At 36.0% G+C, this 13,842-nt stretch overlaps 1 protein-coding gene across 3 annotated transcripts in view; it reads right to left on the reverse strand.

Moving 5' to 3' along the window:
- The window catches only part of SLC44A5 (solute carrier family 44 member 5), a 198,570-nt gene that overhangs the window by 27,043 nt on the left and 157,685 nt on the right, over positions 1-13,842 (reverse strand). For all 3 annotated transcript variants that reach the window (XM_087960483.1, XM_026679332.2, XM_087960482.1), the window contains exons 5-10: positions 13,601-13,685; positions 8,147-8,266; positions 7,124-7,184; positions 5,807-5,930; positions 4,575-4,658; positions 4,173-4,285 (exon numbers count right to left, since the gene is read on the reverse strand). In XM_087960483.1, the coding sequence (XP_087816609.1) occupies positions 4,173-4,285; positions 4,575-4,658; positions 5,807-5,930; positions 7,124-7,184; positions 8,147-8,266; positions 13,601-13,685 (587 nt within the window). The remainder of the gene's footprint in view (positions 1-4,172; positions 4,286-4,574; positions 4,659-5,806; positions 5,931-7,123; positions 7,185-8,146; positions 8,267-13,600; positions 13,686-13,842) is intronic.

A 13,842-nucleotide genomic window follows, 5' to 3' on the forward strand; every position in this document is an offset into this window, starting at 1 on the left:
AGCTACAAAACCTATCTTAGTTAATTCCTTAACTATGCACTGGTTCCATTCATAGCCTGATTGCTTCAAGCCATAAAGACTCTTTTTTAATCTCCAGCCATCAGTTTTGTTATCAGTTTTTATCTCCAAAGGTTTCTTTAAATATATAGTATGTTGCAACGGTGCATGAAGATATGCCGTCTCCACATCCAAATGGTTTATTATGTATTTGTTCTTAGCTGCCCACACTAATGCCGCTCGTAATGTGGTAGCCTTCAGACTAGGTGCAAACACCTCATCATAGTCATTGGCTGACTGATTGAACCCTTGTGCTACTAACCTGGCTTTATGGGTAACAGTCCCATCTACACCTGTCTTAATTTTATAAATCCACTTACACCCTATTCTTAATAAAGTGGTAAACTGGCATTTTCATATACCTCCAAACTTTGTAAGGATTTCAGTTCCTTATCCATTGCTTCCTGCCAAGCAGCCCGATCCTTAGCAGGATACAGTTTCAGTTCATTATAGTTAGAAAGAACTATATTTACTTGGCATACATTACTAGCCTGAAATCTATCTGGTGGTCGTGTTACACGGGTTGAACATCTAGGTAACTCAGGGCTTACTGGTGGAGTCTCCTGTTCCACCTGCTCCTGTTCTTCTACTTCCTCCTGTGCCTGTTCTTCCTATTTAATGGCTATTGATGGTTTAACTATCTCATCATTAGGGACTACTTGGGTGTTGATAACAACATCATTGTTGGATTCCTGTTCTAGTTTATTCCACCCAATCTGCTCAAGAAATTTAGCACTAGCACTACAGTAAATATTAGCTGTGCCTCGATCCCAAAATCTAAACGATCTATGGTTGGCCTCGTAACCTACGAAAAATAATTTCCTAGCTCTATGTTGCCCTTTCAGTCTTATTTGTGAGGGAATATGCACCCATGCTGGAGCTCCAAATGTATGTAGATAACTTAAATTTGGTTTCCTGCCATGCCAATGGGTGAATGGCAATTCACCAATTGTTGTGTTAATTACATTGTTTAAAACATGGTTGCTACACATTATGGCTTCACCCCACAGTGTTTCAGCAAACCTGAATCAGATAACATAGTGCGAGCCATGGCTTGTAACGTTTTCCCTCTTCATTCTATAAATGTTGTGGCCTGTAAGGTGCAGAACATTTATGCTCGATACCAGCCAATTTTAACACCGTTTGGAATCTATTGTTAATAAACTCAGTCCCGTTATCTGTAACTACAGTAATTACCTGATGTTTCATTTTTCTTTCTGTAAACCTTAGCCAATTGAAGAAATGTTGGAACGTTTCTGTTTTGTTTTTCATTAAATAGCAGAAACCGTATCGTGAGTAATGATCCATTATACTCAAAACATAGCAGGCACCTCCCAAACTGGGTTTCTTAGGACCAATTATGTCAGCAAAAACAACCTCTAAAGGTTCTTTGGTCTTAAACCCATTCAGTCCATTTGCTGGTGTAACCTTGCTTTTCTCCTGGTTACAGGCATTACAGTTTAAGTACTTGCTACAAGGTTTTAATTTTACTCCCTCTGACAATTTAACAGTTTGTTTCAGCATTTTGAAATTAATGTGCCCTAAATGTCTATGAAGTAAATGTATACATTCATCATGTGGCTTAACATTATTATAAACCGAGTTAGCTATCTGCAACTGGTCATCATGTATCACATATAAATCATTCTCTAAAGTAGCAGTAACACTTTTACCCTCTTTCTCTATTATATAGTTATCTCCCCTAAAGGTTACTACATAACCAATATTAACTAAAGCCCTTACTGATAACCAATTAAATTTCAGTTTAGGTACATATAACATAGTTAAATGCTCATTTATACATGAACAATATGCTTTCATCTTCCATCCATTTGCCAATAAAACACGTTGCTTACTCGAGGACATCTTTACAAACCTCTCTCTATTTCTAGTAATGCACTGCGATGCTCCACTTTCAACTACCCACAAATCATGGTTTACAGTTGAATTGCTAGACATAGCTAAATTGACATTCTTCTTAGCCTTCTGGTGATTACCAGTATTCTGTTGTTTTCCCTTCTTACAGAATCTAGCTATATATCCCTTAGCTCCACAAGAAAAACAATTCCTAACAGTATAGGCAGTTGAAAACAAATCCTCTTCTTGTGGTTGTTTTTCTCTCAGTTGGTCTCTTTCCAGCCTTCTTCTTGCCTCTTCTAACAATCGTCCGGTTATGTCAGTCAATGTCAGTTCATTTTTGGTCAGGACTTCTAGTGAAGATACGTAATCATCATAACTTTCATCTAATGAGGAAAGAATGATGTAAACCTGATGCAGCTTTGAAAAAATCAGTTCCTTTTCATGCAGCTCTTGAAAAGTTCTTTTCATGACTAACCGGTTTGAGCTTCTTCAGAGACAGACTGAAACTTCGTCTCTGCGAGGCTTCAATCCGTGCTCACCGCTGGAGAGCCCTGAGCTGGCTGGTTTTGGAGCTAAGCCACCCCGTAGAGGTGGTAAAGAGAGGGGAGACTGCCTGCAGGGTTGAGGAGAGCCGCATCTCTCCTCCCCAGCTGGCCATTACTCCCTTTCCTGAAGGCGGTTGCAGTGGTGGTCAGAAATGGCCACCACAAAGAAGAACTTGACTGGAAAAGAATGTGCAGGAGGAAGATAAGAGGAGAAAGTTTTGGTTGACCAGGTCAAACAGCAAAAGCAACAAATAAGGTACCCTGGAATTGAAACTATTAAAAAACAATAACATTGTTCCCTAAGAAGATTTTTAAGCTGCGAAGGAGAGAGAAAGGGGAAAAGATTTGGGTTTTTTTTCTCCTTTTCCTATACTGACAGCTAAGAGACTTAAGCAAGAAATTGGGAAAAAATCCACTTTGACATTAATCGGCATTTAATGCTGAAAATAAAAAGTCAAAGGGATAATAAAGATTTCTGGATAATTAAAAGCTTTTGAAAACAGGAAAGGAGAGAAAAAGAATAAAAGGGCAGGATCTGGAAGGGAGGAGACTGCCTGGAATTAAAAAAGAACTTACAGCAAAATCTCAACAAGACTTCCAAAAGATACATTCTAACTGAAATATCGCAACAAAAACCCCAGGAAGAGAAAGTCAAAAAAGAAATAAGAAGATATAACTCAGGACTATCTGGATTACTTGATGATTTCTGGATTCTTAGTTATTGTTTTGAATGACTAAAATCAATCGGGTGGTAGTTTAAAACTGTTTAAAATGGCTCCACTTTAAGAAGAACTGAAAATTGAACTTTAAAAGTACAAAGAAGATGCACAAGAAGGGAGAGGTTCTTTTGGCTTCGTATTTCAGTTTTTAGAAATGGAGATTTGGAATTATGAGAAACAACAAGAAATGCCTGCAGAACAAGAAGATTGCGACAAAGAAGAAGCCATCTTTAATGAACAAGTAATCTTACACGGGGAAAAAAAGGAAAGGGGGGAAAGAGAATGGAAAGTTTAAGATTGGGAAAAACAACTCAAAAAAAAAATAGAGTGAAAAATAAGTCCAAAATCAGAAAGCAACAGAAGAGGGAAATGCAGAAGAGAGAATTAGAAGTAGAGAGACAAGGGGGTAAAAAGGGGAGGGAGAAGATGAGAGGGAAGAAAGAAAGGAAAAGAAGTCATAAAGGACAGAAACAAAATATAGAGAAACGGGGCCTATTTAGAGATAATGGGTGAAAATTTAATGAAAAAAGGGATTCTGCAAAGACTAACAGCAATCCAAGCAGAACGACGATCAGGCAAAATGGCAAAACAGGAAATGCAAGGAGTAAGAAACTAGGTTTCTAGCTCCATTTTATGGCCATTGGAGGAACCTCAGCCAATCACACTTACAGCATTCTCTTAAAGATACAGTATTAAATTACTATCCTGGTTTATATATTTCCAACCCCACTGTTAGGTGACTATCATTCCTAACACAAGCCATGCCCACCCCAGCTCTGCAGGGGCAAAACAATCCCAATACGTCATGATATGGCCTGCGATATGATTGAGTTTGACACCCCCTGATCTAGAGGACAAATAGAATGACCCAATACTAATTAATTTAATGGGTAAAGTGTGAGATGGTATAGAATTAACTGATTATCAGTTCTGCTTATCTCAGTATTAGTAATAAAATGCTAGATAGCTGCATGTAACATTTGGCACTTACCATATCCTATAATCCCAATTACACCAAAGATGAAAATCCAGAAGAGAACTCCTGCTATGAATCTCAGAAGCACAAGAAAGAGCAAGCTCACTACCATTGCAATAAACAGCCCTCTGGGAATTAAAACAAAAACAAAAAATACAACAGTTAAAAAGTGAGCAAGCAGTCTTCTACAGTGTTGTATACTGGCTTAAAGTATGGCGTTTCAATTGTTTTCCCTAACTTCATTGAGACCTGAAGCAAATAGCAACTAGAAATAAAGAATGAATTCATATAAAAGAACTGAATAAAGAAAGCACAAAAGAATGAATAAGGGCAAAGAAGAGAAGTTATATTCCCACTTTGCATGCACCATGACTGTTTACATGCTGAAGGCATGACTTTTGATGACTAAGAACTTACATTAAAATCCAGTACCAAGAGCTTGCGTAGTCTTCAAAAATTTTCATCCCAACTGATCTTGCATCAAGAACATTATTGATGCCACTTTAAAAAGAGGGGGGAAAAACAAGTTTTAGACTATGTCCCTCTTATGTAAATTAACTAACCAAAGAGCTTACTGTAAGTAATTTGTACACCATATCATTACAAAAATTAAGTCACAACTTTGTTCATAGTGTTTGGTTAATTGGCAAAATGAAATGCTCAGGGTAATAAACATATATTGCACTGAGGTTTGTGCCCAAAGCAATAATAAGCTATAGGAAAATATAAATCTTATGGAAAAGGCAAGAATTTAGGTTCTAATTCTATACATATTCAATAGACATACTTCTCTATATTACAGTATAGATTACGCTATTAAACTATTAACATTTCCAAACAATTATTAAAACTACAATAACACTGTCGGATATCTAAACAACATTGCTATTACTAGTCATAGTATAAGCACAGTTCTAGGGAAGCATCTGTAGGGTTTTGGTACTGGTTAACTATAGATGGCTGTGTCATCAGAAAATCAACTATGGCTTATGCTTGTTTAATTAACCATTCTAAAGGTTGTACAAAATGGAAAGTTTGCAGCTTTTGGAATTTATTTTTAAGGTTGTCTTTCTTATGTTTGAGTCTTTATAGTGACTCAGATGTCAACAAGGACCAAGGAAATGCAGGTTCAAGACCAGTCTTAGCCATATATAGTAGTGGGCGTCTTTGGCCCAATCACTTTTTCTCAGTTCAACCTCTGCTACAATGGTGCTCATGATGGGTAGAAAACTGCAGGAGAAAATTCCTGGGTCAAATGAATGAAATATTGCTTTTATTAAGCAGTCTTTAATATCCTGTTTGAACAGAAAGAAACAATAAAAATAAAACAATAATCATAATGACAAGTTATGATGTCATTATTTGTCTGAATCTGTCCAACATACTTGGATAAGGAGTGAATGTTTCAGACCAAAAAAAAAAAAAAAAGTCCAGCTGCCATGATTCAACCTCCAGATATGGATAACAAAATAATTTGGATATAAAGTTGCTCATAGAACAAATGAAATCAAAATCATGAAATTCCTCTCGTATATAGAGGTTTGTCTGTGAGATTAGTACTATTAAAAAAAATCCAAGGCAGTGCACTTATATGACAACTAGTCAAGCAAAGTTGTATAGGTAAACACAAAAACACACACTATCCATACTTTGCTGCTTCCCTGAGATCTGTTACATTCCGTGTTTTTCCTTTTCCATCTTTGAAAGTAGTTTGGTTGGCCACAGTCAAAACCCCATTTTTAGTAGAGAAATCAGGAAAGCACCTCTTAAGAACTGTGGAAACAAAAAGTTATCTGTAGTGTCATGTGTCTTTTTATTATGATTCATATTTGATACTGAGATGAAACAATGCAGGTCAAATGGCATTAAACTTCATATTAGATTTAATGTGACTAGATATAATTAGAAGAAACTGTGTATGTTTAAAGCAGTATATGTTATACAGTATAGTGTGTAACTTATAAACAATATCTGTTTTTTTTAGTCATCATCTTCTTCTTTTAATGATCCCTTGTGGAGTTACTACGTTTTTTCCATCACAGCAATTATTGTAGTTTTGGGCTTCTTTGCAACTGATGGGCAAGCCACAGCATGGCTGGATTCACATATCTACATATGTTTTTAAAATAGGGCTTCCTGGCTGGGTTTGCACATCATGATACAAACGATGGTATATGAACACATTAAAAGAAAACCAACAATCCACATTGCTGAAAAGTGTCTTGTGAATGCAAAAGGAAACGGATGCTGACCAAATTAGAGTGAAAAGAAAAGGGGAAAAACAGTTCACAAAGTAAATGAATTTAGCAACATTTTATAGCCCAAAAGAGACTAGCATAATAGGTATGTATAGTATAGTATAGTATAGTATAGTATAGTATAGTATAGTATAGTATAGTATAGTATAGTATAGTATAGTATAGTATAGTATAGTACACTATACTGTATGCTAAGATAAAGCAAGATATGAGAAAATAATATGGAAATTAATTGCACACAGTATCAGATGGCTCTATCTTATTCAAGGATACAATTAGCTGGTATTTGGGGCACATAAGTGGTCTTATTATAGTGTAGCTTGAGGAAAGAAAGATTTAAAATGGGAAACACTGGGATTTCAAATTTGGCTCATTAACTGTACTAGGGAAGATTTTAAAGTGCTAAAAATATACATACCACTTGAGTTTAGTTAGGCTTCCTTCCTTCAAATACTTGGTTTATTGGGATTCGATGTATGAATCATGTGTGAACCATGATTTCCAGCTTATAGTTGGATAATACATATCAACAAATCATGATTAAAACTAACGCTTTACCTAAGATGTAAATCTAGTATTTTTCTAATTTATCCCTTATATTATGTCCTTAAACTTTAGCTCAGAATATCTCAAATCTCAAAACAGAATCAATTGTACTATTTGGCCCTGCCAATGTTAACTGTTATACAATATAACACAGATACTTACAAGGCCGGCTTGGAATAATCATAGAAGGACAATCTTCATCCCGCATAACTTGAGTTACAGACTGAAAGTCAAAATAAAAGCATAAGCAGAAATGCTGAAAAACGTTATCTATTTTTTAATGCCAAAAATCAAAAAGTTATTACAAATTATTGGTTAGAATTTCAGTGAGAACTATGAAGTTTATGTCTGACTGGTATTCTATTAATGGAAGGCCAGGAGGATTCCTGTCATGACTTTGAAGAGAAAATATTTGAGCAAGTAGCTTTGACCTAATTTCAGAATTAAATTACCTTTTAATAGAATAAGTGTAATGAATTTAGGACTGAAATCCAGGCTTTGTAAAAGCTTTTCAATATGAGATAATTGAAGAATAATCTAATTTTTTAAAAACTAAAATTGCTTCAAACCAGTGACCTGGCTGCAAATCAAGTAGTTAATTCCAATGGCTTATATATTTTGTTTTATCCTATCACTGAAATAAAGTACTTCCTAAACTTAATTGTCAGATGAGGATTCAAAAGGATTCAAAAAGCCAAGATAGCAGTTGAGACTACGTGATCAAAGCATCCTATTTTTTTACTTGCACCAATAATAGGCCTACTATATTTTCAAAGACAGCTGTTGTTTTACAGTGGTTAAAGTACAATGGAGGAGATCAATGTTCAAAACCATTCTCAACTATGCGTTGGATTGACTATCACTATCTGTCAGTCCATTGTATCTCACATGGTTGCTTTTACAGGGATATTATGAAGCAAGTGGCCCACATAAGGTACCATGAGGTCATTCAGGATATATATTCAATAAATATAAATAGAATAAATTACTTTTAAAATGGTTAGATGATTGCATTCAGTGTTGTACTCTGGCCTCTTTGAGGAGACATTCATCTAATTTTAATTTTGGAGATTGACTTCTTTGAACTAGAAACTTTATAGTCATAGCTTTGCTGTAAGTCATCATGGAGACAGTGGTACAGATATAAATTTTTATTCTAGACTGTTAAAAAGCATCAAAACTCACCTTGCGTGGCTTAGTAAATCCAGGCTTGCAAAACTGTTTGTAGTACTCCCAATAACTTCTGTAGGAAGACTGCATTTCTATATAGGTTGCAAATCTGTCTGGGCACTTTGAAACACAAAGCTTTTAAGACAAAACCAAAAACCTGATTGAAGTAGCAGTGGAGGACGAGACAGTTATTATTACCAGAAGACCTATTCAAAAATCTGTAATCTCTTAAAGTGCTTCTTTTTTTAAATGGTTTATTTGCTTAGCAAAGCACTATACACAATATATACAGTATATACAGTATATATGTGTGTGTGTGTGTGTGTGTGTGTGTGTGTGTGTGTGTGTTTTCTTAAGTTTTCGCAGGTACTTACATGTATGGTATTCAGCTTTGTTCAGGTATTTTCCCACGTCATTATAGTTGTGCTTTTAAAGTTGTAGCAGCGTTTGGCAGAATCTCATCTGCCATCACCAGGCTTCTGTATTGTGTTCATTCACAAGTCTGACTCACAGAGAACACAATACAGAAGCCTGATGATGGCAGATGAGATTCTGCAGAAACGTGCTACAACTTTAAAAGCACAACTATAATGACGTGAAAATACGAACAAAGCTGAATACCATACATGTAAGTACAAACTTAAGAAACAAAATATATATATATACACACAAATGTATACTGTATATATATTGTGTACATATTGTGTACATACATATACTGTATATATACTGTATATATATACTGTATATATATACTGTATATATACTGTATATATACTGTATATATACTGTATATATACTGTGTATGTATGTATGTATGTATGTACATATTCAACCAATCAGGATGAAGAAAAACCATTCTGGCACAGCAATAGGCTGCCCCAAATTCAAATCTGAAACTACTGTAAAAGTCTGACTCACAGACGGACACAATACAGAAGCCTGATGATGGCAGATGAGATTCTGCTGAAACGTTGCTACAACTTTAAAAGAACAACTACAATGACGTGGGAAAATACCCGAACCAAGCCGAACACCATACATGTAAGTACCGCGAAACTTAAGAAAACAAATATATATATATATATATATATATATATTTGTTTTCTTAAGTTTTCGCGGGTACAAAAGACAAAATCAGTAAGAAACTACACAGACATCACATCAAGACTGCCTTCAAAACAGACAGAAAAATAGCAGCCATCCTTAGAAACCCCAAAGATAAAATTGATCTGGAAAACCAAGGCATATACGAAGTCCCCTGTGCATCATGCCCGGCCACATACATTGGACAGACCAATAGAAGAATAAGTATCCGCCTGGATGAACACAAAAATGCAGTCAAAAAGCTGGAACACACTTCCTCACTAGTCCAACACATGGAAGCCACAGGTCATAGCATCAACTTCAATGGCACCAAAACCCTAGCCACTGTAGAAAACCCTAGCCACAGAATCATCAGAGAAGCCATAGAGATTGAAAAAAGACCAGAAAGCATGAATAGAAGAGATGATTCCACCAGACTGTCAATCATTTGGAAGCCTGCACTCACAAACAAAAAAATCTCCACACCACTAGCCAGACACAAACCTGGGCAACAAACAGATCCCCCCTGATACCTCCAGCTCAAACACACCCCAACCAGGCACCCAGATGAAACCTAGCTTTCTAACAAATGGTAGCCGTCCATTTACCCGGAGCCAAGCTGCACTAAAGTCCTCCAATAAAGGAATACAATGTTGCCAGCCAATCAAGGTACAAAAAGAGCCACAAAACAGACAAAAGATATTAGAAACATCAATCAAGCAGAACACACCAAACTCCAAGACCAATAAACACAGACCAAGACTCCCAACCAACCAGGATGAAGAAAAAACCATTCTGGCACAGCAATAGGCTGCCCCAAATTTAAATCTGAAACCACTATAAAAGTCTGACTCACAGATGAACACTATACAGAAGCCTGATGATGGCAGATGAGATTCTGCTGAAACGCTGCTACAATTTTAAAAGAATAACTACAATGACGTGGGAAAATATCCGAACAAACCTGAATACTATACATACATACATACATACATACATACATACATACATACATACATACATACATACCTACCTACCTACATACATACATACATACATACATACATACATACATATATACACAGTATATATACAGTATATGTACACAATATATATACAGTATACACAATTTGTTCTTTTTCTTCTCTGTTTTGTAATGTCTAACAAGGGAAAAGAGAAGAAGCAGAAATATTTTTCTTTCAATGTCTACAGAATTTCTCCTAGTAGTCCTTCTTGTTCTAAATATCTCATAAATAATTTTTAAAATTAACTTTTAAATGATATTCCCCTAAAAGAAGACATATTTGTATCTTGTGCAGTAATTAATCAAAGTGAAACTGTGAATCAGGCATACATAACCTTTTGGCAGGCGAGGGATCTAGTTTCCCCCTCATTATTTATTATATTGTCAAGAGTCACAGAGAACATGTCATTATTGAAGTGGTATTTTATCACTTTTGTTATTGTAATGTAATGTAAACACAATTACTTTCTTTATTTTCTTGACAAACATCTCCATGAAATCTTACTTCTGAAATCTAGCCACAAAATATTGGTGATTTGACTAATCAATGAAAGTATTCAGATAATATTCAGATAGTTAACAGCTTTTGTCATCAATTTTTAAAAATAATCATTTCTTTCTTTCTTGGTAAAATATTTATTTAAAATGGGAAATTATCCTGAATGGATTATTTACTACATACATAAGGATTCTTCCAACATAGTACAAATACAATGAGTTCTCTTCTTACTCAAATAGAATTGTGAACATAAATATTAATCAAATCAAAATTTTGTAATTTCTTATTTTAGAAAAAAAATTATGATTATCTACATAAAATTCTAAAGCTAAGTTAATGTCAGAATCTCTACTCATAGGATAAGAAAAAATAGAAGGCTTTGCTGCCCCAAAGCTGCTGATCCAGTGAATTTCATATATATATATATATATATTTAGCTGCACTAAAGACCTCCATTAAAGTAACACAATGCTGCCAGCCAATCAAGATACAAAAAGAGCCAAAAAACAGACAGAAGATATCAGAAACACCCATCAAGCAGAACACAGCAAACTCCGAGACCAATAAACACAGACCAAGACTCCCAACCAATCAGGATGAAGAAAAAACCATTCTGGCACAGCAATAGGCTGCCCCAAATTTAAATCTGAAACCACTGTAAAAGTCTGACCCACAGACGGACACAATACAGAAGCCTGATGATGGCAGATGAGATTCTGCTGAAGCGTTGCTACAACTTTAAAGAACTACAATGACGTGGGAAAATACCAACCAAGCCGAACACCATACATGTAAGTACCCGCGAAAACTTAAGAAAACAAATATATATATATATATATATATATATATATATATATATATATATATATATATATATATATATATATATATATATCCAACCTACTCCAAGACCCCACTTACAAACCTCTAAATACTGACCCCACCACTTACCTAGAAAAAAACCACCAAATCCAAAATAAAAGCATCTCCCATCAGTGAAGAGATCCAGCAGAGAATCATCCCCAGAGAAAAATCATCCAGATGCCTTAAGCTCTATGGCCTCCCCAAGATACACAAAGAAGGAATATCACTCAGACCCATAGTCAACTCCATAGGCTCACCTCTACAGAATGTTGCCAAATTTCTCGCCAAACAACTCCAGCCCTACACAGAATCCATCACCTCACACATACAAAACTCCTTCCACTTCATAGAAACAATAAAGAAACAAACCTACAACCCAGCGACCTATGTATGTGTGTGTGTGTGTGTGTGTGTGTGTGTGTGTGTGTGTGTGTGTGTAGGTCTAGGTGTGTTCGGGTCTTTTCCCATGTAAGATTAAGTGTATCTTGGTGACGTTTCGGCGAGGTCCCACTCGTCATCCTCAGGCTGGTGCTTTCGGCTTCGTGCCAGTGCAAGCAGTGTGTGATCGGAGCTGCCGTCTCTCTATAAATACTGGTGGTGGGGGCTGGTGTGCTGGGCAGGTTGGCTGCGCTGCTGCCTCTTGATTGGTTGATGGAGTTGATGTTGGTATAATGGGCTGTGTGATGGCCTTGTGAGACTTATTGCTGTGGTATCCTTGGTCTTGTGCTGGGTCATTTGCTGTGTTGCAGCTTCTTGAGTTCTTGTGGTGTAATTTCCTGAGTTTTTTGATGTGATATATCACATGAGTCCTGAGTTTTCTGATGTGATATATCACATCAGAAAACTCACGAAATTATACCACAAGAACTCAAGAAGTTGCAACACAACCCATTACGCAAGCCGTTACTACACAGGAGACTAATGGAAAAGAGATCAAAACACAAACAACCCAGGAGATTACAACGCAGGACCCAGGATACCACAACAAAAGAACTCGCAAGCCCATCACACAACCCATTACCCAAGCCATTAAAACACGAGAGGCTAATGGAAAAAAGATCACTACAAAACAAAAGACCCAGGAAATTACAGCACAAGATCCAGGATATCTCCACAACAAAACTCACAAGGCCATCACACAGCCCATTATACCAACATCAACTCCATCAACCAATCAAGAGGCAGCAGCGCAGCCAACCAGCCCAGCACACCAGCCCCCACCACCAGTATTTATAGAGAGACGGCAACTCCGATCACACACTGCTTGCACTGGCACGAAGCCAAAAGCACCAGCCTGAGGATGGCGAGTGGGACCTCGCCGAAACGTCGCCAAGATACATTTAATCTTACATGGGAAAAGACCCGAACACACCTAGACCTACATACCTGTACCCGTGAAAATCTACGATTGTGCAAGGTTGTTTCACTATCATTGTTTTGCTAAATCCCCTTAAGTCTATATCTAGAAAATATAATGAGTGAATTGTAAATATGGTGATAATATGAAGCAACATAAATTATCATTACCAAAACATTGTTTTTAGAGAAACCCAATCCGATTATTGTCTGTTAAAATTCCTGAAGTTAATGACATCTGGAAAATAATGCTGTTTGGTTTTAGCCATTTAAATGAACAATATTATTTATACATAGGAATGATTAGCTGTGATTATCCATTACTTGGTGTGTGTGTGTGTGTGTGTGTGTGTGTGTGAGAGAGAGAGAGAGAGAGAGAGAGAGAGAGAGAGAGAGAGAGAGAGAAAAGAATAATCACAGCTATTCAGCCCTGTACTCAATATATGTTTTTCTTTCTTAAATGATATTTTCTAAATAAGACAGTTTCCTTTCCATTTTATCAGTATATCTCTTCTGAGAATACAGAATTTACATCTAACATTAGCAATTTCTTTATGTATATCCAATACTTAACACTTTTTATTTTCAAAATAGCTATATCAAGATATAATGTGTGTATTCTTAACTATGTATTACATACCTGTGTTGTAGGGCACTGTAGGTTTATTAGCACTATAGGACTGGCACATTTCAGAATGTTAAAATAAAATAAAATTGTTTTGTTCCTACAAGATAGATAAAATGATTATTTTCACTCCATGTATATGTATAGCAATAATTAATAATTAACGAAATACATAAATATATTATACACATATTAAAAATTCACTCGCAAACTACTGCCTGTAGGGATTCCTATTATAGCACACATGAAGATTAATT

The sequence above is a fragment of the Notechis scutatus genome, chromosome 3 (assembly GCF_049901735.1).
Source record: "Notechis scutatus isolate UNSWTSFEM ecotype Mainland chromosome 3, rNotScu1.2, whole genome shotgun sequence".
Classification (NCBI taxonomy): domain Eukaryota; kingdom Metazoa; phylum Chordata; class Lepidosauria; order Squamata; family Elapidae; genus Notechis; species Notechis scutatus.